The following is a 25,785-nucleotide window of genomic DNA, read 5'->3' as shown; positions in this document are numbered from 1 at the left end:
TTTTCCAATAGTTGATGGGAAAACGACAACCTGAAAAGACCGTATTCCGACGGATTGCTGCGGCTTTTTTTTTTTTTTTTTTTCGAAGAAAGCGTTTTGCAACTAGCAAATTTCGATTGCATAGAACAGTGTTGTTCCTAGTAGTCGTGATAGTGAAATATGTGCTTTCAGGGGGAAAATGTACTGACTGTTATAAGTTTTTCACATTAGGCCCACAAACATGTTAATTGAATTATTCTTAACGTTCATTATTAGCTGCTAGTTGTTATTTTTAGGTCGCTTTTAAGCATTTGTAAGTCATTCACAGATAGTTTCCCTCTATATAGCACTTAAATCGTACTGAGAATTGTAGAAATGTACTGCGTATGTACCGAGTGCAACATTACTGGTGGGAATCCGCCATGATTTTCATTGCAGTGCTACGCATCTTTTCTGCTGTCTGTCGACCGGTCGGAAAGGCAACTTTCCACCGGCGGCGCCGTTCCGGTTGTTTTCCGACTGCTCGAAAGGACCTCTTTTCGATGTCAGCTTCTCAATTCTCCCACAGTCGGCATCCGACCTCTTGCTGCAGTCGAAAAGTAGCCCTTTGCCGACTGGATATCAACCCTTCAGGAAGGCAAAATTTTCACCACCTTTTACAGTAGCTTTGCCTAAGTTTGCCTCCGTGCTATGATTTCTCATGAAGGGCACAATTGCTAGTTCTGAAAGTATATAATACTTCCATATCCCATTCAATTTCTTCTCTTTTGGCTGATAGTGCTCCAAAAAAGCAAAAATGAATCAATTTTATACTGCGACACACAAAAAGAATGCAAGTATTTTATACTTCAAGAATTACAAGAGTGCTCCTTGTCGAGAAATCATAGCATGGAGGAAGACTTAGGCAAGACTACTGTAAAAGCTGGTGAAAATTTTGCCTTCCTGAAGCGTTGATTTCCAGTCGGCAAAGGGCCACTTTTCGACGGCGGCAAGAAGTCGGATGCCGCCTGTGGGAGAATCGGGAGGCCGACGTCGAAAAGTGGTCCTTTCCAGCAGTCGGCAAACAGCCGGAAAGGTGCATAAAATGCGCCGGCGCCGCCGTCGAATAGTTGGCTTGCCGAGCAGTCGGCAAACAGCCGGAAATGGGCATTAAATGCGCCGGCGCCGCCGTCGGAAAGTTGCCTTGCCGAGCAGTCGGCAAACAGCCGTAAAGGTGTAGTAAATTGCGCCGGCGCCGCCGTCGAAAAGAGGCCGGCACAAGGAGTCGGCAGAGGGTCGGAAAGAGGTATTTCCGACAGTTTTGCCGACTCTGGCGGTCGGCAACAGTCGGCAAAGAGTCGGCAAAGGGCATTTTTTGACGATTTTCGACCGCTTGCCGCCTCGGCAAAAGGTCGGCAATTTTGAACAAGTAGATCGTCGTGCCGCCGCGGACGGATGCCGGCTGCCTACCGGCGGCAATCCCTCTTGCCGACCGCGGCATCCTGATGGGGAAGCAGCGGCGGCGATTGGACGATAAAAGTGGGGGGAGCAAGACATGATCTGAATATTTGTATATCAATGTTAGTTTTCTAACTGATTCTAACATTTCGTTTGACAAAAGGTTGTATAACTAACAGGATACTATCTTTTACAGTAAAAATGCCGTATATCGTGTTTCTTCTATAAGAATTGTATTTCCATATATATGTCGTATTTCTACTGTATTTCTACTTTCTGGAAAGCTATATGGAATGGAAATTAACATTGAAAAGTCGAAAGTATATGAAAATATCCTGAGGAAACGCGCCCTTACAGGTCAGGGTTAAACAAAAGGAACTTAAAGAGGTCGAGAATTTCAAGTCTCTGGTATTTTAACAAGAGACGCTTACTGCACAAAAGAGATCAGGTCAAGAATTGCCAAAACTAAAGATACATTCAACAAGAAAAGATCACTCTTAACTAGGAGGCTCAATATTGGACTTAGGAAGAAGTTCGTCAAATGCTGTATCTGGAACATTGGACTGTATGGTTCAGAGACTTGAAAATTCGGAAGTTAAAGAAGAAATATTTAGAGAGCTTCGAAATGTGGTGTTGGAAGAAGATGGAGAAGATAAAATGGACAGAGAGAGCTACAAACTAAGATGTTTTGAAACGGATAGGAGAGAAGAGGATATTTCTAGCCAGCATCCTTCGTAGGAAGGACAATTGTATTGGATACATCTTGCGAAGAAATTGTCTTCTTCATACCGCCATAGAAGGAAAGATGGAAGGAAAGCGAGGAACAAGAAGAAGAACACAACAGATCGATGATTTGAGAAACAGAAGAAAATATTGAGAGTTAAAAGAGGAAGCTGAAGATCGAAAAACGTGTAAGAAACATTTCCAGGCCTAAATTTAAAATGAAAAAAAAGCTTTTTAGTCCTAGTACCTGCCGCAAGGCACAATACTTAATAATAATATCGCATTTCATATTTTATTAACTAAATTGACAAGAGTACTAGCCCTTTGTACTGTTAAAAAAATAATTATAAGAAGAGGTTTGATTCCTTGCTCATGAACACCTTAAAATTCTGTCTGGAAAATTGTATGATCATAAATAGAAAGGATCATAGTGAATAATGAGGCTTGTTTGTAGAAGTTGATACTGAGGAAGAAAATCACATTTTCATGTACCGGTTCAAAATGGGGAAAGAAAAACTCGCGGGCCTTTTATTCTTCCCCATTTTGAACCGGTACATGAAAATGCGATTTTCTCCATGTTTGCCTGCGCCAATTTTGAAAATTCCTTCACTACTATCCATTTCATAAAGATAGGCCCCTGACTTCGAGGTGCTGCTGTGACGTCCAGTCAAAACTTATACTGCATTGTCGTACCTCGTTGGAATTGTTGGAATGTTGTCTTTTCAATACTTAAGACGTACAAATTTTCTTTGTACTGTATAATGAGAAAAAAATAGAAATTAATGAAAAAGTGCGTATTTTTTCGTACTTTTTTGGTAAATCAATGTTTAAAGGACTATATCTCGGAAAGGAGATAACATGAAATAATTTCCTGTGCACGATATGTAGATGCATATATTACCTGCAAGTTCTGAAAATTTCATTACTCAACACGTAGTAATTTTCTTGTTATTCAGCAAAAAGTGAGACATCATTATCTCTGAATTGCTGCGGTGTATTAACAATCTGAAAAAACTTTTAGAAAGATCTTAAAGTAGCTTTTTCAACCAAACTGTTTTGACTTGTTTTAAAAGATAAACAATCACAAATATGACATTATGATTTTCTCTGCTTTGCGGCCTTCGCTATCGCAGTTTATACGGAGTGCTACGTTGCCACATTTTCCTGACGCGTATACACTCTCAGCCGGATGGGTATTTAAACTTGTCACGCACACTGTCCGGCACTTTTTAGAGATATTTTTAAAATGTAATGTCTCCACAGATTTTAAACCAATTTCTTAGAAATTAACAGGATATACAGTAAATGTACCAAGTGTTCAAAATTAGAAAAGCGAACTCTTATCTTGTTTGGATTTGCATGTAATGGTCCTCGAAAATTTGTTGCTTTTTGTCAGTTTTTCACTTATTGCACGCAGTACAAAATACACTTGTACAGAAACAAAAACCCGCACAAAGTTTATTATATGATACAACCTTAGTTGACATGTAATATTGAGTTTACACTTCACAGAAAATCTGTTTTCAGATCTAAGAGCTCCAAGCTACATTAGAATCTGCTTTTGAATAGGAATGACGCGTTTTTTTTTTTCGGCGCAGCCTCAGGCTTACTTGAAACAGAGTTACTATTTTGTTCACTCCCGGATACGCCACTGAGCACGGAATAATCTATTACCTTACTATTAATTACTAACTCATAACCGTCTGAGTCGGAGTCATTCATCAGTTCTGCAATTTCATTATCGCTAAACACTTTGCCTCTTCTTTTTGTAATACCGCCGCTCGTGAAGGAATATCCATTTTTTTTTATCATAAAGCACAAGATATACTCACGAAAATATAAATGCCATTCGTCCGTCTCATTGCAATGAACCCATATGATATGAGTGCGTGTGTAAGTTTTTGACGCCTACGAACCGAAGGGAAGTGTTGAAGACTTAATCAGTGCGACGTGATTAGACGCAAATACAGACCCCGTCACCTACTCATTGCATTGTTTTCTTTCGTTGTAAGAAAACAAAGGACCCATTCTGTGTTACTGTACATTCGGCAGGGGAATTCATCGCAGAACTTGGGTGAACATGTGATTGCCAAGGCTACAGTACATTTCTTTTTAACCTTTAACATGTTCGTAAGCTGGAGAGTGTGTATACTGATAGATCTTGAGGTAGAAATGGTGCCATTGTTTATAAATATTAGGGAAGATAGCAGGAGCAGCGATGAGTCAACAAAGCCATGACGAAAGTGAATGAAGTAAATAGATTAAGAGATGAGTTTTTGGATGTGTTACTTCAACGTTTTATTTCGATTACATTGAGATGTGTACACTCATGTCCAAAATTATTGTCGCATATCTATAACTGTCTTCTCGTAAGAATATAATTTGATAATGATTTTGCAGGGTACTTTTAATACTGATACTATATGTAGAGTCGGGAAATGTATATTTGTGGTAAATTTCATGGGAAAAGAATACGAAAATTAGCATGAGTAAAACAAAATGTTGCTAAATGGATAAGAAAATTTTAGTTTCGTGGAAGTATATGTGGCTGTTTCAACATCTTTCTTGTAGTTTGCTTAGAGTTCACTTCGTCTTTTTAGTTGAGCCTTTGGCCGTCAATACCAACGCAACAAGTCGTAGTTCTTATGATAGTGGCGTTTCTCGCCCGGAGAAATTACTGAAATAATACAGATGGTGATCAGAAAAATGGAAACACCTGTAGTTGGCAACACGTCAAATGTATGGGTTAGCAGTGGTGTCGTGGCGCCCGCAGCACCGGACCGCTGTTGGTGGTGTGTTAGGTCGGTCTCCATACTACGTCAGGCGCAGTGGAACAGCAGTGTCCAGTGGCTACAGCAGACGGAGGTACTGTAAAATGGGAGTCCTCTCAGATTTTCAAAGAGGGCAAATTGTTGGTGCGCGGTTATGTGGAGTGAGTGTGACGGCAGTGGCTACCGTGTTAGGTGTGTCGAAGGTAATGGCGGCCTACACAACGCATGGGAAAACCACATCGGGGAAGTGGAACAGTGGGCGGAAGTAAATCATGAGTGACAGGTCACGCCGGGTATTAAAGCGCACTGTCACGCAGAACCGTCGTGCCACTGCAAAGCAAGTGACGGAGGAACTCAATCAGCACCTCCCCCACCCTGCTTCGACAATCACAGTCCGCCGCGAATTACATGACATGAACTTACGGGGTCGTGTTGCACGGGCCAAACCGCTCATCAGGGACCATAACGCTTTCGCACGCCGCAAATGGTGCCGCGACCATGCAACTTGGACCGTTGAGGACTGAAAACGTGTGATATGGTCGGATGAGTCATCCTTCACCCTATTCCCAACCACGGGCCGTGTTTATGTGTGGAGAACGACCAAAGAAGCTTATGATCTGCAGTGTCTCCGCCCAACTGTGAAACATGGCGGCGGCTCAGTGATGCTGTGGGCCGCCATATCATGGTTTTCATTGGGTCCTGCGGTCACACTTAGCGGACGATTATGTCGCAATTTTCGGAGACCACTTGCATCTTATGGTCCGGATGTTGTTCCTGGAAAATGACGCCATCTTCCAGGATGATAATGCACCCATTCACACAGCTGGCGTTGTTTCAGCGTGGTTTTAGGAACATCGGGATGAAGTTCAACACCTCCCCTGGCCCGCCCAATCCCCAGATCTCAACATAATTGAACATCTATGGTTCGTCTTGGAAACACGACTCCGGCGACGATTTCCACCTGCATCCTCTCTCACATGCCCTGCACGAGGAATGGTGTAAAATTCCACTTGCTACCATTCACGACCTCTATCCTTCCTTCCTATGTCGCATCAAGGCTGTTCTGAAGGCGAAAGATGGCCCGACACCATATTAATCTGGTAAGTTACAACTTCGTTCAGGTGTTTCCATTTTTCTGATCACCATCTGTAGATGATAGCGACTCCGATGCTTTTAAAACGGACGATGAATCTAATATTTAGACATTGCTACAATATCGCACTCAATGCTGTTCCTAGCACTAGTTCTCTCCCATCGCGCCGAGCTTCTAAACGTTCTCGCACCTAACATGTCACCCAAAGGAAGAGGAGGGGCGGAGTGACATATTGTGAAATGTAGTGTATATTTAAACTTATTTATATTTAGTTGTATGGTCGTTTGCAATTTACACGAAATTATCGGAAAATGTACGTTTTATTGGATTTCCAACATACAAAAAATATTCCTTAAAGTTTGCAACACTGTGTATTCAACGCTAACAATGCTAAGTGCATTGCTGCTTTTCTGTTATATTAGTACATATTATTTGATTGAACCTGAAAGTTTCATTCACTTTAAAAGAGTAGTTTCTGAGTAACAAAATTTTAATAATACCTTTAAAATGGCCGGGATTCAAGCGTTTCTACATTTAAATCCCTTCGGGTCTTTAAGGGTTAAGTTGCCTATCCTAACATAGTCACTGTGAGGCGAAAATGTTTGCGTTCTCGTCTTCTGAACAGGAGAATGATATTCAATTCCAGTTACTAGTACGTGCTCTTTGACTTTCATGGTAATCTTCTGGATCATTATCTTACATAAATTCAATATCAGAACTTGAGAGAAATTAAAATAGTAAACAAATTGAGTCAATTATTGAAATTAAATTTACGTCAAAAAATCTCAGACGAAAATAATAGGCTAGAAATACATATTGGCATTATTATTAGTAGTAAGAATACTGTTACTAGGCATACTATCACTACTATTAATAATGTCGGCATTAATAATAATGATTTCTTGTTAGGTATGCTTATAGTTCTTTTTAAACATTTAAGCAAGAGATCAACGAATACGTTATTTAAGAAGTTACATTCACTTATAAAGAATTAGTGAATTCACAGAAAGGGTATGGGTGGATAAGCATAGTGAAATGCCCCAGATGAATCTTGGGATGAGGGTGGTATGTAGTACCCTCAAGATACGTTGATCCCTCATGTTTCAAACCTCAACTCCCATTGGTTCATGAAAAATGGCGCAAAATCGGAAAAGTGAGAATAATTTATTTGTCAAGAATGGCCCAGTCGATTTTGTTCAAACTTGGATGTATGTATAGGTGTACAAGGGCTTCGTCTCAAAAATTTAAGAGCTTCCCCCACCATTTCTCCCCCTCATAAAATTTGATTCTATATTTGTGCCCTTCTTACCTAGGATAGTGTGTGACCATAATTATGAACAAGTAGGTTTTAGATGTCGCTTTAACTCTAGAATAACAAATTTTTCCAAAATTGTGTCACGGGTACACCATGGTCAAAATTCGCCAAAATCAATCATACCGCACCTGTAAGGGGCAATTGCAAAAAGAATAGCTATTGGCATAGCTTTTGCATATTCCCTACGTGAATGAGTGAGATATCACTCCTAAAAAGCGCCATACTCACTGAGCCTTAGCCGGTCTGATCCCCATTTTGGACCGAAGTAAAACTGTTGATATTGTTTTTTTTTTTTTTTTTCATACGAATCAAGCAGCCTGAACATGAATATGACATTCAAGTTACCATTAGATCCCTTTAAGTACCCCAAATGTGGATGCCTGAAGTTTCAATGTGACTGTTCAAGTAAAACAAATCAATGTTACTTATACCTACAGTGTCCAATCAAAGTGAAATAACCTCAGCTGAAAAGAGGATAACCATCAACAACACAATGTAATGTAACCTTTGTTGTAGTGTCTCTCATAGGTCCTGGGGTGGGGATATGAAAGCCACTATTGCTTCAGAAAATACTATTATATAACTTACTGCAGATATACCTATACTCTTCTTGGATTTCACAACTCATGGAGTAAAGTTAGTGGAAAACTGGAACATTTCAATAAAAGGAACATTTCATCTAAGAAATAGAAGAAAATATAATCCAAACGGTTAAGTACAAATATTTCCATGTGTAAGAAAATAAGGATGAAAAGAACATTGTAGTATGTACTTCAGTCCTCGTCACTGTTTTCATTTATGACCACACGAATGTTGTTGTGATCGAATATTTTGCTCTTTTTTTTTTTTTTTTTTTGCGCTGGTTTCTGGATTTTCGATTAATATCAAAAGGAAGAAGACCGAGTCCTTCTGGTCTAAAAATGGTTTATTGCATTCCACGTACAAATTCTGTATAATACAGCTCGACCCACATAATCGGATTGTGCTTCAATTCGAATATACTTCTATCTTGAATAGACCATCTTCGTAAAAACGCTGATGAATGATATGGTTCGGACAGTATCGATTGCCATTGGAATATAAATGCACCTTATGGTGAGGCATTATGTACCTCATATTCATGTTCAGGCTGCTTGATTCATATGAAACAGGCACCAATATCAACAGTTTCACTTCGGTCCAAAATGGGGATGGAACCGGCACAGGCTATAAAATGGAGCCTCAATGAGTTTGCGCGTTTTAGGTGTGATTTTTATTCTTTCACGTAGCGAATATGCAAAAGCTACGTCAATAGCTGTTCTTTTTGCAATTGCCACTTATAGGTACGGTATGATTGGTTTTGGCGAATTTTGACCATGATGTACCCGTGATACAATTTTGAAAAAAAAAAATGTCACTCTAGGGTTAAAGCGACATCTAAAAAGTAGAATACAGGCTGGATTGACGGCTGAGTCAGTAAAAAATTATCTTGTTCTCCTAGAATTCGATATTTTTCCCTAGAATTCGAAGGCAGGTTTCAACACGCCTTTAGTTGTTATGCTCATAACCTTCTGGGCTACCACCAGGAGCCCCGTGGGAAAATTTTGGTTGTGGGAACCCGCTGTTGCTATGCTCATAGTCTTGGACGCCTACCAGTTGTCGCCTCCTTCAAATGTCACACATGCCTTCCTACCATATACCGTTGCAAACGAAATGGTACTCCAATCTCCAAGTCTCGCATTTTTGTAAATGGTACCATTGATGACTTATTAAGCTTATCTAATAAACTCATTGACGATGACATCTTTAAATTTGACGTTTCTTCCTTTGTAACAGCTGCTAACAGAATGATCTACACAAGCACATACGTTTCGCTTGCGTTCTTCGCAGAAGGGAGTGGGGGTGGGGGGTTCAAATAACTAGCCAATACACAACAAGAACACGAAAAAGGCATGTTTCATCTGTTTCTATAACTGAAAGGCGTCCAAGACTATGAGCATAGCAACGGCGGGTTCCCACAACCAAACCTTTCCCACGGGGCTCCTGGTGGTAGCCCTAAAAGGCTATGAGCATAACAACTAAAGGCCTGTTGAAACTTGCCTTCGAATTCTAGGAAAACAATATAATTTTTTGCTGACTCAGCCGTTTATTCAGCCTGTATTCTACTTAAAACCTATTTTTCATAATTGTTCTCGCAGACCATCCTACGTTAAAAAAGGCACAAATAGCTCCACCGTGGTTAAGCGGTTAGCGTTAACGCCTTTGGCATGGAAGACCCGGGTTCGTTTCCTGGCGGGAGCTCATGTGGTTCGAATTCCACGCTAATCAGTAGGTCCACGTCTCATATAGCCTCGCTGCTGAAAGGGACGCTAAACTAAAATCAACTCAACAACTCAAGGTGCACAAAATATTGAATCGAATAATTTGAGGGGGAGAAATGGTGGGGGGAACTCTTAACATTTTCAGACGAAGCCCTTGTATACACCTATACATACATCCAAGTTTTACCAAAATCAACTGAGCCATTCTTGAGAAATAAATTATTCTCACTTTTCCGATTTTGCGCCAATTTTGATGAAACAATGGGAGTTGAGGTTTGAAACATGAGGGATTAACGTGTTTTGAGGGTACCTACATACCACCCTCATCCCAAGATTCATCTGGGGCCATATCACTATTCTTATCCACCCATCCCCTTTACAGAAATTACAATTAGTATGTGTCTCCTACAGTATATTAAACTAACTAACTAACTGTATGGCCTGTGGAACGCAGAGATCGAATGCCGCGTTAACAAAAGCTCTCCATTAACTTCTATCCTTAGCCAACTTTATCCAGTTTCTATTTTGTATCCCTATTTCTGCGAGATACATCTTAATATAATTAATATAGTGTATTGGAACTGCAAATTTTGATTTTAAACTTGTGTACTAATGGAATGCCGTTTTTTGGAATATAGTGCAAGTAATCACATTCGGACCTCTTAAAAGGCTGAATATGTAAGTCATATGAGTGCTATTCGGCGCATTACTATTCAAGTAGTATCTGCAAAGTACATATAATGCACAATATACGATGAAGATAGCAATTACAACCCTGACAAGATAAAATTGGTACAATTATCAACAAAAGAAAATAGTCTATATAATATGCATTTTGATATGAAATCGGCTATTTACTTCTGTTGATGACTTTATAAGCAGGACTTATTTTTACGAGTTTCTTACGTTATAGAGTTAATTTTAAAATACTGACTTTAATTAATAATATGATGTATCTTGAACCTATGAGGAAATATTTAAATTAAGGTATATCTATTAGATTATATTAGATAGATAGACACAGTAGTCTAGTGGTTACAGCATTGGACTCATATCCACGTGGTCCCGGGTTCGATTCTCGTATGGCCGATAACAGATGGCGTTGGGGCGGCTTAGGTCCACGAAAAGGGCTGTTACGCCAATATATAACAACATGCTCACCAATCATACATTTTATTTTTCTAATTTAATCTGCTCTACAAGCGAATATAGTAAATCAATTATAATTGAAATTACTACCTTGCTAGAATTTGATGATGCATATAGAAGAAAAGTTCACCCCGTCTGTCCTTTCTAACAATTGCTTCACCTCCAATCGTCGGGTATACTAAATGCCAATGCCAGTGATGTAAATTAATTCCAATGTCTTCACGAAAGTAAGCAATACGTTGTTCTTCTTCATCATCTGAAGCAGTAGGCCGTATTGCCACTTCAATTGGTTCCTGCGAGAAAATGTTTTTAGTTTTAGTTTCCAATCCATAAACATGAGATCAGATTTTCATATCTATTCACAGGTTCTTCAATATACGCCTACAAGTTTCTTAGCTGGAAGTTACGACATTTTAAAATAAACAGATAAATTTTGTTAACACAAATGTGTAACAAAACTGACTAGTTTTAATTATTAGATATCCTTTAAATTTGCTGCTTTTGTAAGTTTCATATTAACAGAAATACTTTAGTATTAAAGTTAATTTAACAGTTAGAGTTCGTAGAAACCTAAATTATTATATTGTAACTGGCAGAGCATATTACACCAGGATATCTTGAAACATTGACAATTTTATTTCAAACCACCAGATAGCTATAATTAATATATTTTGTTATTTTTTCGTTTTTCACTAATTTTGGAAGTTGTAAAAGTAGCCAAAATGCACAGGAATTTAAGTAAATCAATGACATGGAACCAGACGGTGCAATGCTGCAATCACAAAACCTTTAAATTGATTTGTGTCCTTAGATAACTGGATCCATTTCTATTTTCTTCCTATTTGTGCCAGATTTGTTTTAATACAGATATTATCTTCCCATCTACGTGTACGCCTTCCTAATACGGTATTTTTTCCTCAATTGAGTTTTCAGCTAAAATTTTGAAAGCGTTTCAACTTTCTTCCATTCTGGTTACATGATGTGCGCACCAGGGTTCCCTAGACTAAATGGGTCTTATGCAAAGTCATTATGACGTGTGCTTAAAGCCATACTAAAGAGTGCGGCTAACATAGGTTTCCTGCAGTAGTCAGGCCTTTAGTATGACGCTAATCATACGTCAAAACGACTCTGTATAAGGCCTAAAGAGTCTAACAATGTTAGATTCCCGGCGAGAACTCATGTTATTTTATTCCCATGTTAAGCTGTAGGTCTACGTCTCGTTAGGCTTGATGCTCAAAGGGATGATAAACTCTAATCCAACGGTACAAATTAAGTAGTGCCTCGTTCAGAAGTTTCCGCCATTTCCCCTTCTCTATTCCTTTTGTATTGGAATATTCGCCTCCAGATTTTGTTTTCAAACACTTTTAATTTATGATCTCCCGTAAAATAAGTGATCATGTTTTGCAACCAAGCTTTCAGTTCTTCGACAGAATTCGCGAAGACGAATTCCTTGCTATCAGTGCACATTTAGTTTTTTCATGGAGATAGTTTTGGTGTGTTAATGTTGATCCTACGTATTTGGAAGTATCCACATTGTGAAAAGTATTTTTTAATATTTTAGCTTATAATTAATTTACAGTAATACGGTCACCGGCAAATTTTTATATATTTAGTTTCTTTTTTATTTTTAAAATCATGTTCGTGATGGCGATTAAAGAACCCCGTGCATTCCGTTTTGGTATAATCTCCTATCACATTGGCATCATCCGTATACGCTATAATCTGATCAGTGTCATACAACTCTAGATCCTGGTTGCCATCTTTAATTTTGTTTATAGCGTATTCCAGAACAAAGTTGAAAAATAATGCCGGCAACGGGTCTCCTTGCTTGATGCCCTCTCGACGCGGAAGCCCGTGGACAAGTATATTTCCTAACTCGGGCTTTACTTTGAGTTTTATTTACAGACATCTTTATTAATGTGACTATGTTTCTTCGTTAAGAATGTACAATGTTACCCTCCTAACCGAGTCGTACACCTTTCTGAAATGAATAATGTACCAGGGTATCGTATTCCAATTTCTTTCTGAGAATATGGCAAGAGGTAAATAATTGGTCGATCGATTTTGCCTAAATCCACAGATAACCTCTAACTTTTTTATCTGTGTATAGAGTCAATCTTACTAATTGAATGTTTGAGAGAATTTTATAGAATGTAACAAAAGATAGAACATCGATAAATATTGCAATCAGTTTTGTTTTCTTTTATGTGAACTGAACAATGATAGATTCTTTCCTCTCCTGTGGCAATTCCCACTTGTTCCACTTGGGAAAAAAGTTTGTGTATCTCGTTCTACAATTTTCCTCCTCCAACTAAATTTACTCAATGAGAATTCTGTCTGCATCCACAGATTTTTATTTCTTTAATTTCTTTATAACAATTCCAAGTTTTGTTCGGTTGTCTCTGGAATATAAAGTTCAGCTGTAAGTACTTTACTTTCTCTCTCCACAAACATTATTTTTAGCTATGTGTTTCGCAACTTGCAAAAGAAATATTTTCACATATTCAAACTAGTATGCGTATCCGTGAGAATTGTTCCGTTTGGTTTCCTTGATATATAATCTCGAAGTTAATAGCCTTTATTAAATGCATTGATGCATTTATACATGTCACAATAATTTTTATTTTTACAGTTATTTTGAAGTTCAGTAACTTTAGCTTTCATATAATTACGTTTCTTTGTTCAAATAATTTGGAAGTTTTCTGTTCTAATAGTTTTAAAAGATGGTTGGGGCGTTGGCTAAGAAGGAACTATATGATGATGCAGAGGCGGCTAATGTTAGCGTTGCAGCGTTGCGCAACGACCAAAGTATTTCAAGAAAAATATTATTATCAATAGTAGTAAAGAACATAAAAAATAATTTTCAATACTCGCATATATACTCTTTAAATAACATTTTTTTACTTATGTAAAAGTCCGATCCGTTAATCCGTTTAAAAAGCGTAAAATAATCCGTCACAGAGTCTCTAATTTGTATTGTGTAGCAGACAGCATACAACGACCAGGTTCCTTCAGCGCGGCAATTAGAGCAAATGTTAAGTCTCCTTTCCTATATCTCAGAAGTTAAAGGGACTGGTCGTTGCAGTGCTTCTGCAACAAGCACGGTTTCCAGTGAACGAGGTTATTCGCGCTAAATAAGATTTCTGAATCTTCTTTCACTATAAATTAACAAATGGGATTTGTTTTTATGCATTCATATTTTTCAATCACGGGACCATACTGTAGCAAATCAATATAATGACAATTAAAAAAAAGTCCCTTCACATAGTCTTGTTGTAGTTCCTCGTTTTCTATAAGAACACTTCTGTCCAGAATTTCTGTCACAAGTCTTTAGAAATAACATAAATGAGTATAACTCTTTTTCTTATGATAAAAATTGTCATGTGTTTTCTTGGAAATATGCAGAAGAGGGAAACACATGTTTCAAAAAAAAAAAAAAAAAAAACTTTTCAATAAAAAATTAAGAAATGAGCAAGTTTTAATTAAAAAATAGAAATCTCAGAAACATTGATCGCCAATTTCCAAGTTCCTCGTAAACGTGGCAAACGCGCAGCGATATTTGCGAAAAGAGAAGGAATTTTATGCTCTATTAGAAGCATAATGTGATGTAAATCTTTCATAATGTTAGCTACTATACATATAGCACAGCTTTAACAATCATACGAATTAAAGATTTTACACAAACAAAAGGTCAAATAGCAATAAGACACAAAAAAGCAAAACGATAAGGCATTTTATCTCAGTGATTTCCTTATAAGTGAGTGTTACTAGATAGGACCAAGTAAATGTATGTTAAGTTGCTTTCGTAGAGTACTTTGTTAATGCGTGTTCGTTGAGCGTTCAACTTTTTCCACGATCGTCAGTTCAAATCCCATACCCTAATGTAACTTTTTTAGAAAAGCTTGATTCTGTCAATTCTTTAAACAATAATGTTTTTTACTAATAATGTTTCTTAGTATTATTGTCTTTATTCAAGTTTTTTTTTAATATTTGCAAATAATTCAAAGTTATGTCTTTAGAGAATGTTACAATGATCAAGAATTTTATAAAAAGCATGGATCTTCTGAGATTCGTCCGTTTTTTCCACTTTTGCATTCCATCATTATCATGCATGTCATTATCACCGTCTCCCTTAACCCCACAGTATAATCGTTGGACATTATACCTAAAGAAAAATAAAATATATATAACTATAATATTTTTCTCATTGTATAAAGATCAACTCTAAAGATCAAACCTTATCATCACAGGAAATGGCAGAACCTTCTGAAATGAACATAATTATAACTTGGCTCCAGCAGGGATATTAGACTTGCAAACTATGCTATGCTTAAATATCAAAAGTCTCCTGCGTCTCTCGACACCTGTCAGAACAAAAATATTAAGTTATCGAGATGCGGTATTTTTTATAACTGATTCAGCGTTTCAAGGATAGATTCCGTTTACTGCGTCAACCTCTATTCGAACCAAAACTGCTAGAAATAAAGTTTCTAGTTACATTGTTGATCGTCATCCGACAAAAACGGTAATAGAAGCGACAAGCTAGTTTTCGATTTAATGTCTCAAGTAAAAGGGTCATCTCATGACTACTCTACTAAAACCGAAAGTGTAGTTTAGTAGTAGTTCCGGTCTAGATATTGCTAACCATAGAGCAAAAATGCTAAGAGACATCTAGAATCGGTGTTTCGGAATCAATGAAACGTCTCAACAAAACAACAATTTTTAATTCAACATTTATACCTATATGCCAACCGGAAGTTTCGGAAATCTACGTCACAACACTGATCACAATATCAAAATATATCTTACAACACATTTAAGATAAACAGATCAAACTCTGTATATCAGCAAGTTGATATTAGTCTCATCACCTTCGAAAATTTTGACTTTGAGAAGAAAAAGATCAATTTCTACAATATTTTAAATTCCCATTATCCTAATCCTAACTAGGGGGGCGCGGTGGCTCAGTGGTAGAGCGTTCACCTCTGGTGCTTGGGGTCCCGGGTTCGATCCCAGCAAGTGAACTTTGTGGTGGACAAACACCGTGCTCGTGGGTTTTCTCGGGGTTCTCCCGTTTCCTCCCACTTGCTTCATTCCACCATTTCACTCATCTCTCATCATCACCGTCTCCTTTAGCCTAACCGGCATAACCGTGGGACGTAAAACTCACAGATTTCATTTCATTTCCTAATCCTAACTATATATAACTAACTATCCATGAGCTGATATAAATTATTGAGCACTTCCAGTAGGGCTACAATGTTTAAATTTGGCATTGGCATGATTGTAGCTTTCCGGAACTAACCCACAGGAAAATTATCAATAGTGAATATTTTTAATTTTTAGGGGGTCTAAAGACGGGATGAAAAATTTCCCCATGTTATTTAAATGGACCTTTTTTTGGACTTATAATCTCATGTTTTAGGTACTTAGAATTGGAATAAAAACTTCAAATTCGGTATGCTTGTACGTTTTCGTTAGCTTTACCTAAGTGAATCATCAGGAATGAAAATATCTAAACGTAAAGTGGTTTTATAGGGAACGGAAAAATCTTTCCAATGTTATTTATATTTGACGTCTTCTATACCCCAAAATGTTTAGGCATTTTCGGCAAGATTAGAATGATGAAATTTGGTGTGATTGTAGCCTTCCAGGACTAACCGACAGAAAAATTGCCAAAAGTAAAAAATTCCAACTTTAGAGTGGTTTTATAGGGAACTGAAAAATCTTTCCCATGTTATTTATATGGGACACCTTTTACACCCTCAAATTATTGAGCACTTCCTGTAGGGCTACAATGATTAAATTTGATATGATTATAGCTTTTCGGGACAAACCCACAGGAAAATTGCCAAAAGTGAATATTTTTAATTTTTCGGGGGTCTAAAGAGGGGATGAAGAATTTCCCCATGTTATTTAAATGAGACTTTTTCTGGACCTACAATCTCATGTTTTAGGTACTTAGAATTGGAATAAAAACTTCAAATTCGGTATACTTGTACGTTTTCGTTAGCTTTAACTAATTGAATTATCAGAAATGAAAATTTCTAAACGTAAAGTGGTTTTATGGGGAACTGAAAAATTCTTCCAATGTTATTTATAGGGGCGTCTTCTATACCCCAAAATGTTTAGGCACTTCCGGCAAGATTAGAATGATGAAATTTGGCATGATTGTAGCCTTCCAGAACTAACCGACAGGAAAATTGCCAAAAGTAAAAAATTCCCACTTTAGAGTGGTTTTATAGGGAACTGAAAAATCTTTTCCATGTTATTTATATGGGACATCTTTTACACCCTCAAATTATTGAGCAGTTCCTGTAGGGCTACAATGATTAAATTTGATATGATTGTGGCTTTTCGGGACAAACCCACAGAAAAATGCCAGAAGTGAATATTTTTAATTTTTCGGGGGTCTAAAGAGGGGATGAAGAATTTCCCCATGTTATTTAAATGAGACTTTTTCTGGACCTACAATCTCATGTTTTAGGTACTTAGAATTGGAATAAAAACTTCAAATTCGGTATACTTGTACGTTTTCGTTAGCTTTACCTAATTGAATTATCAGAAATGAAAATTTCTAAACGTAAAGTGGTTTTATGGGGAACTGAAAAATTCTTCCAATGTTATTTATAGGGGCGTCTTCTATACCCCAAAATGTTTAGGCACTTGCGGCAAGATTAGAATGATGAAATTTGGCATGATAGTAGCCTTCCAGGACTAACCGACAGAAAAATTGCCAAAAGTAAAAAATTCCCACTTTAGAGTGGTTTTATAGGGAACTGAAAAATCTTTTCCATGTTATTTATATGGGACACCTTTTACACCCTCAAATTATTGAGCACTTCCTGTAGGGTTACAATAATTAAATTTGATATGATTGTGGCTTTTCGGGACAAACCCACAGAAAAATGCCAGAAGTGAATACTTTTAATATTTAGGGGTTCTAAAGAGGGAATGAAGAATTTCCCCGTGTTATTTAAATGGACCTTTATGACGTATAATCTCATGTTTTAGGTACTTTGAATTGGAATAAAAGCTTGAAATTCGGTATGCTTGTACGTTTCACCTAGGTTTTCCATCCCCATTGGTTTTAAGCGCGAACATCATATATACGGTTGGAGTACCTTCCTCTCTGAGGTTGAAGGAAACAACCGTCGAATAATTGTTTTTGATCCTCTACGGAGGCTGACACACCAACTTGATCTCAACTTAGACGACTTTGCTATTCTTTAGGTTTAACGATTTATCTTGATACTCTCCTCTTCGGAGGCAGAGATACTTGAAACAAGTTGACGACTTAGGCATTTCTATCGGCTAACGATTACTTCCTGTGCTTTCTCTTCGGAGGAAAACCACATTACTAAAGTACAAACTTAGAGAATTGCTGTAAGAACACACCTTTCAGAACACACACTTGCTGTAAGAAGTAATATTTCAAATAGTTTACGTCGTTTGGCAATTCTTAATTATATATTCCTAACTATATATAAAACTACTTTATCCTTAACAATTATTATTTGATTAAATCATAATGAATAATCTCCAGTTATGCATTGATCAATAAATAACTAAGTTTCATGTGCACAATGTGCGTGGAGATGGGGCTTGTTTCTTCCGGACATTTAGTTTGGCATTGTTTGGTACTGAAGAGTATGCGATGAACGTACGTAAAGATGTGGTCCAATACATAGTTGAACACTACGCTTTCTATGGCCCCTTTATCTTACACCATGGTACCGGTGAACCAATGACAGTAGATGCGTATCAGGCACACATGCTTTCGCCTTACACGTTTGCTACTTATGTGGAGTTCATGGCTGCTGCTCTTCTTTTTGAGCGACGTTTCATTACCATAGAGGGTCAGGAAGTACTGTGTGATGAGGGCAACCGTGAGTGGGATATGATTATCGCATTGCTCACTGGACCGCGCGAGAGTGGCCACTTCAGTCTATTGAGGCCAATTACTACACCACTTCCTTCACCAGCTCTTCCATATGTTTCACCACTTCAAACTAGGTTTGTTGCTGAATCCCCTCTACGTATTGAACACTCTTCTACTTCTAAATGTGGGAGACCAAAAAAGAGGAAGTTGGGTCGTCCACCAAAAGCCACTTCAATTCCACCTGAACTTCCTATTGATGAGTGATTGTAATTATTCTGTTATATTACCTTCATCTTTGACTTCTAATGTGCGTAAAAGATCTGGTCGTCCAAGAAAGAAAGCAGTAGGTTGCCGAAAGAATAAGAATTCTAATATACTAAAACAGGTTACTATGGAACTTGAAAATCCTTATTCCCAAAACAATATAGTTTTCAATTCTGTACACTCCAAAGAATTTGCAATATGCATTGATCAAGAAATAACTAAGTTTCATGTGCACAATGTGCGTGGAGATGGGGCTTGTTTCCAGTGGCGAAGGGTGGTAAGAGGCCCTGAGGCCCGGCCTACCCATTTACTTTCAGAAATTACAATTCATAATTTATTCTTATTTCTTTTTACAGAATGTTAGATAATATAAGTTGACGAAAAATATTTTATTGTAAGATAAAGAAATCGTGGTTAGCAACACTGATTTGAGGCTCCGCAAGCAGTGTCTCAGCTGCTGAGGAAAACGCGCGAGAAAACGTGCTGCTGATAACCTGCAAGTGGCAACCGAGGCGAACGCAGCAGAAGCAGAAGATAACCTGCAAAGGAGACCGGCCTCAGCACTTGTCGACTTTCGTTTTACGTATGTGTCCACCAGAGTGCTCTTTCGACTGTCTTCGACTTCGATTCGAGAGCAAGAGCACATGGTGTGTATTACAATTGAGTGGAAGTGTGGGTGTTTTTGTTTTTGTCAGTGGCTTTTTATTGTGTTTATTTATTACATTTGTAAAAGTGAACGAGAAAAATGCCTGAGTGGTCGGAGAATATGAATCTAATATATTTCTTATTAAAAAATCCCCTATCTCAGTGTTCTTATGAAAATAAGTGTATTATTAAAGAACGAAGACCAACGCCAATATTGAAAATAGAACAAACAGACGGTAAGAAGGTAAGAAAATTCTGCATGCATTGGTATGAAAAATATAAGTGGCTGACTGGATACAACAATAGAATGTATTGTTTTCATTGTCTTATGTTCGGTGGTGAAGCAGAATGGACAAAAGAAGGAATTATCTCCTTGAAAAATTTCGCACGTAAAGCAACGAAACATCAAGGGTCTGAAAAACACATAAAGAACAGTGAAAGCTTTTATTTACTAGGCCGAACGCAAAGAATTGAGTGTACTGTGTCCGAAGCTATTCGCCTTCAGATACTAAAACATAATGAAAAAGTCGCTACTAATAGAAGAATTTTAGGCCGTTTAATTCAAGTTGCTTGTTTTCTCGGTAAGCAGGAATTATCTTTTAGAGGTCATGTTGAGAACGTTGCATCTGATAACATGGGGATTTATTTGGAGTTGTTGGAATTTTTAGCACAAAAAGAGCAACTTATGAGAGAGCATTTAGAGTCTGACTCTGTTTTTAAAGGAACATCAAGTGATATACAAAATGATTTGATTGAATGTGTGTCGTGTGTTTTGAATGATATAATTAAAGATGAAATTTTACGCGCAGAGTTTGTTTCACTGCAAGTAGATGAAACAACAGATGTTTCTTGTAGAGCGCAAATGAGTGTGATCATGCGATATTGTTTGAATGATCAAATACAAGAGAGGTTTGTAGGGTTCTTCGATGTGTCACGTAATAAGACTGCACAAGGAATGTCAGAAGTCATTCTCCGTGTTCTGAAGGAACTCAATGCAGAAAAAAAATAAACTTGTGTGTCAAACGTACGACGGTGCGTCTGTAATGGCTTCTTCGAAAGGAGGTGTGCAGTATTATGTGAAAAAAGAATGTCCGTATGCATTGTTTATACACTGTTACGCTCAAGGTTGAATTTGGTGTTACTACACGGTGCAAAGACCATAAAACGTGTAAAATTGTTTGTTTGTGACTTGACTGCTTTCCATTCGTTTTTCTCAAGATCAACCAAGAGAATTGAGCTATTAAGAGAACAGGGTTTCCATCTTCCCCACCCACAATTCCACACGGTGGAATTATCACTCGCGCGCAGTTGAAACAATTAAATCTCATTACAGCGAATTAAAATGAGCCATGACTCACATTCGCGAATTTGATTACGAAAATTGGGATTCGGATTCAAGAAGCGCTGCCAGTGGTCTACAGTTACGCTTAAATTCATGTGAATTTGTCTTTTTGTTGTGTTTGTATAGCAAAATATTTGTGTTTACGGAAAATCTGTTTCTTATTTTGCAAAAAAGGTGTTCTTCCGATATCACACTGTGCTGCAAAGAAGTCATGCAAACATTGTCTGCATTAAAAAAACTGTGTTCGGAAGAGACTGTGCATTAATGCATTATGGAAAGTGAAGATATCAGTTCGTTGCAGTTCGGCGACAAGGAAAAGCAAACCTTAAAAGTACTCTCGTATGAAATTTTGGACCCGCTTGCGGTTCAGATGGAAATGCGTTTTCGTGATTTGTCCTCTTTAGAGTTTGTAGAACTGCTTGATTGTGAACAGTTTAAGGCTTACAAAAGTGATTTTCCTCGGAAGAAACTACATAATCTTCTTAAACTCTATCCCTTCTTTGACGCAGAGCAGCTGCGGAATGAGCTGACAGTCATCTATTCCGACGAAAATAAATACCTCAAACCTCTTAATCTACTTCAGTATATTATATCAAATGGCCTGCAAGAAATGTATACGGAATGTCTTCGTTTGTTACATTTGAGCTTGAGCATTCCAGTCACCACAGCATCATGTGAGAGAAGCATGAGTGCCCTCAAGAGAATTAAAACATTCCTGAGGAATACAATGAAAAACGATAGACTTAGTGGGTTGGCTTCCATCGCTATAGAAAAGAAGCTGTTAAGGACATTAGACAGCTTTTAAGGAGAAAATAATAGACGTGTTTGCCGAGAAGAAAAACAGGCGCTTGGAATTAATTTATAAGAAGATATAAATAATCCAGGTAAGATTATTATTATTATTATTATTATTATTATTATTATTATTATTATTATTATTATTACTATTATTATTATTATTATTATTATTATTATTATTATTGTTATTGTTATTATTACGGGCCTACCCTGATGAAATCATCACCCTTCGCTACTGCTTGTTTCTTCCGGACATTTAGTTTGGCATTGTTTGGTACTGAAGAGTATGCGATGAACATACGTAAAGATGTGGTCCAATACATAGTTGAACACTACGCTTTCTATGGTCCCTATATCTTACACCATGGTACCGGTGAACCAATGACAGTAGATGCGTATCAGGCACACATGCTTTCGCCTTACACGTTTGCTACTTATGTGGAGTTCATGGCTGCTGCTCTTCTTTTTGAGCGACGTTTCATTATCATAGAGGGTCAGGAAGTACTGCGTGATGAGGGCAACCGTGAGTGGGATATGATTATCGCATTGCTCACTGGACCGCGCGAGAGTGGCCACTTCAGTCTATTGAGGCCAATTACTACACCACTTCCTTCACCAGCTCTTCCATATGTTTCACCACTTCAAACTAGGTTTGTTGCTGAATCCCCTCTACGTATTGAACACTCTTCTACTTCTAAATGTGGGAGACCAAAAAAGAGGAAGTTCAATTCCACCTGAACTTCCTATTGATGAGAGTGATTGTAATTATTCTGTTATATTACCTTCCCCCTTGACTTCTTATGTGCCTAAAAGGTCTGGTCGTCCAAGAAAGAAAGCAGTAGGTTGCCGAAAGAATAAGAATTCTAGTATAATAAAACAGGTTACTATGGAACTTGAAAATTCTTATTCCCAACACACTGTAGTTTTGAATTCTGTAAACTGCGAAGAATTTGCAACTTGGCCTACCTTGTGTGCTATTAACATCAAAAGCAGTACCCTTGGTCGTCCTAAAAAGAAAATAGGCATGGGTCGACTTAAGCAGTCGCCTTTTAGTCCAGAGGAACAGCATAGGGATGCAGTTCGACGTTATGTCGAAACACATGAAAATTTGAAAAATGATAAAAATCGGTCCCGCCATCTTCCAGGAACAATAAGGAAAGGAAGTCTCATTGGCCATTACAGTGGTGCTCAACTTAATAATATCCTCAAGTACCAACTGAAAGTTATTTCACTTCTAAATCCTGTCTGTTTCAAATGTCAGTATTGTAAAGCTCCATTATTTCATGAAGAAAAAACTCGTAAAAAGTGGTGTTGCGGTTAAAATGCTTACATTGTACCTGATTTTCCACAACTTGACAGCGATTTCTATACTATGCCACCGTTTTTAAAACAACCTAGACCGTACAACAATATCGTTGCATTTAGTGCGCTGGGAGTATCTCATGGTTTTAAGCATCCGAGTACAGGTGTTTCATTTTTAAAAATACAGGGCCGTACTTGCCATAGAGTATTTGATTTAGCATACACTGCATCGAATAATCCATGTGGCATGTACATTGATGACGGAGAAGAGCGTATGAGACTTGCCAAGGGAATGGCTTTAAATGAAGTCGTTGTTGAAGCAATCACAAAGTATTTATATGCTGTTAACCCTTTCATTGGTCTGCTGAAACAACTGAGCCAAGAACCTTCAGACTATCCTCATTTGATTTTCGAACCTACATGTAGACGCACCCATGGCCCTATTTTAGATGTTCGTAGAGGAACAGAAATAGCTGCCATCTTGAGTACGGAAAAAGAACAATACAATTCCCGTCAAATTGTTATTTGGAAAATAGGCGCTAGAAAACCACACACAGTTGTTATCTTTCATCCGTTGTACGAGTCTTTGCAGTACCCTCTCCTTTATCCACATGATACACCTGGCTGGTATATCGGACTGTTGGATAAAAAGGGGAAAAAGCTATCCCAAGTTAAATACTACCGACGCCTGTTGTTATCAGAACCAAAATTTTCTACGCTGGGACGATTGTCGGAGGAATGGCTCGTAGATATGTACAGTCGTGTGGAAGAGGAGAGGCTACGATTTATTTCTGGTATGCAAAATAAATACAACTCTATGAGTATACGATCTGCTCCTTTGCACGAACTACAGACTTCAATGTTGACAAAGAAACAGGGAGACACTATGCGGGCTCTAGCGTCTGACGAAACTATTCAAGGGGAGGGTGGTATTGTTCATGGCCGTATTTATCTTCCAAATATGTTCACAGGTGGGCCAAGATATATGAAGACTAAATATATGGATGGAATGTGTATCGTAGCGAGATTAGGAAGACCGTCATATTTCCTTACCATGACATGTAATCCGAAATGGGATGAAATTGTGGAGTCCACTCCTCCCGGCAGCAAAGTTTCACCCAGTTTGGTATGTTCCAGTTAAAACTATTGGAATTGCTACGTGATCTGCGCAGTGGGACATTTCTTGAAAAAAAAAAAAGTTTATTACTCTATGTGGTGGAGTACCAGAAGCGTGGTTTACCTCACTCACATGTGTGTTTTAGAGTTGAGGGGGGAGGGCCGAGACAAAACACTGAAATTGATCAAGTTGTTCAGGCCAACATCCCTTCACCGGACGAGGCAGGTGGGAGATTGAGGGAGCTTGTATTGAGACACATGATGCACGGCCCTTCTGGACCTCCTAATCGCATAGATCTTCCATGATGGGACTGTAAGGAGAAAAAGTGTACGAAACGCTTCCCTAAGCCTCATATTGAAGTGACGCATGTAGATGAGAGAGGGTTTGTGCACTACAGGAGGGATAGTTCTAACACTGCTAAAGTTACCTCTGGTGGGAAGTACGTACAGGTTAATGACTCTTGGGTTGCGCCTTATAATGCTCCTCTTCTACTCAAGTACGACTGCCACATAAACCTTGAAATTGCTTCAACTCGTAAGATCGTGAAGTATTTATTCAAATACAAAACTAAGGGACCGGATGAGGCTCGCGTTGCAGTTGTTCCGGAAGAACAGTTGAACGATGAAGTAGAATTTTATGCTACAAAACGCTACATTGGGGCCTGTGAAGCTCCGTGGCATACATTGGAATTTGAAATGACTGGCCGTGAACCTAATGTCATCCAGCTTCCTGTGCATCTGGAGGGCTACCAGTCTGTTGTTTTCCGACCGGGCCATGAAATCGATGTTGTTAGCAGAGCATGTTCTAATCTTACTTTGTACTTTTCTCGACCAACATTACCTGAATTTGACAATCTAACTTATTTGGACTTTTTCGAACGGTATATCGTGCATTCAAAACGACCAGGGTCGTGTAGTGTTCGAGTGATTCCCCACCCTGATGGAGAACATTTCATCACCAAGAGACAGCGTGGAGAGATGGTGGCGAGAATGATTTGGGTAGCCCCTAACAGAGGAGAACAGTTCTACTTACGAATGCTCTTGAACAACTTTCCATGTAGAGGCTCTAGGCGGTGAAGGTTGTACTACCTTACAAGGTGCTGCACGAGCTCTGGGGTTGGTTAATGATGAGCAGGAGTACGAAAGAGCATTAGAGGAGGCTTCACAGTTTATGACTGGCGCCCGACTTAGGATGTTCTTCGTTCTTCTTCTTGTTGCTGGGGCAAGGGGCGCAGACTTGTGGAACAACTTTAAAAATCTGTTGGCAGAAGATATGTTAGAAAAGTATTTAAATAATCCAGAGCGAGCCTACACAGTAGCACTATGTGAAATCGACAGAAGCCTTCGACGACATGGATCTCGCCTTTATGAACATGGCCTTCCTGATGTTCAAGACGAGTTAACTGAACTTGATCAAGAGAAGGTGCAATATTCCGTAAGTCAGCTTACTTCTTTTCTCGAGGAATGGCTTCCTAAACTCAGTAAGGACCAGAAAAATGTACTTGAATATGTCACAAATTTTCTGGAAAGTTCCCACACCAATGAGTCTTCAAATGTCATTTTTATCGACGGGCCTGCTGGATCGGGAAAGACTCTGCTTCTTAATGTTCTCACTGCTAAACTACGCCTAAGCCGTCGCATAGTTCTTTGTACTGCAAGTTCTGGAATC

The 25,785-nt window shown here is 38.3% G+C and overlaps 1 protein-coding gene across 1 annotated transcript in view; it reads right to left on the bottom strand.

The window, feature by feature from the left end:
- Nucleotides 1–25,785, bottom strand: part of LOC145666539 (phenoloxidase 1-like) — an 817,003-nt gene that overhangs the window by 586,449 nt on the left and 204,769 nt on the right. Inside the window, exon 5 of the mRNA XM_081733851.1 lies at nt 10,858–11,060. Coding sequence (XP_081589977.1) covers nt 10,858–11,060 — 203 coding nt within the window. The remainder of the gene's footprint in view (nt 1–10,857; nt 11,061–25,785) is intronic.

Source organism: Thermobia domestica, chromosome 12 (assembly GCF_964235325.1).
Source record: "Thermobia domestica chromosome 12, izTheDome1.hap1.1, whole genome shotgun sequence".
Taxonomy (NCBI): Eukaryota; Metazoa; Arthropoda; class Insecta; order Zygentoma; family Lepismatidae; genus Thermobia; species Thermobia domestica.
Note: the sequence above shows the minus strand (reverse complement) of the source record. Positions and strands in the feature narration are given on the sequence as shown.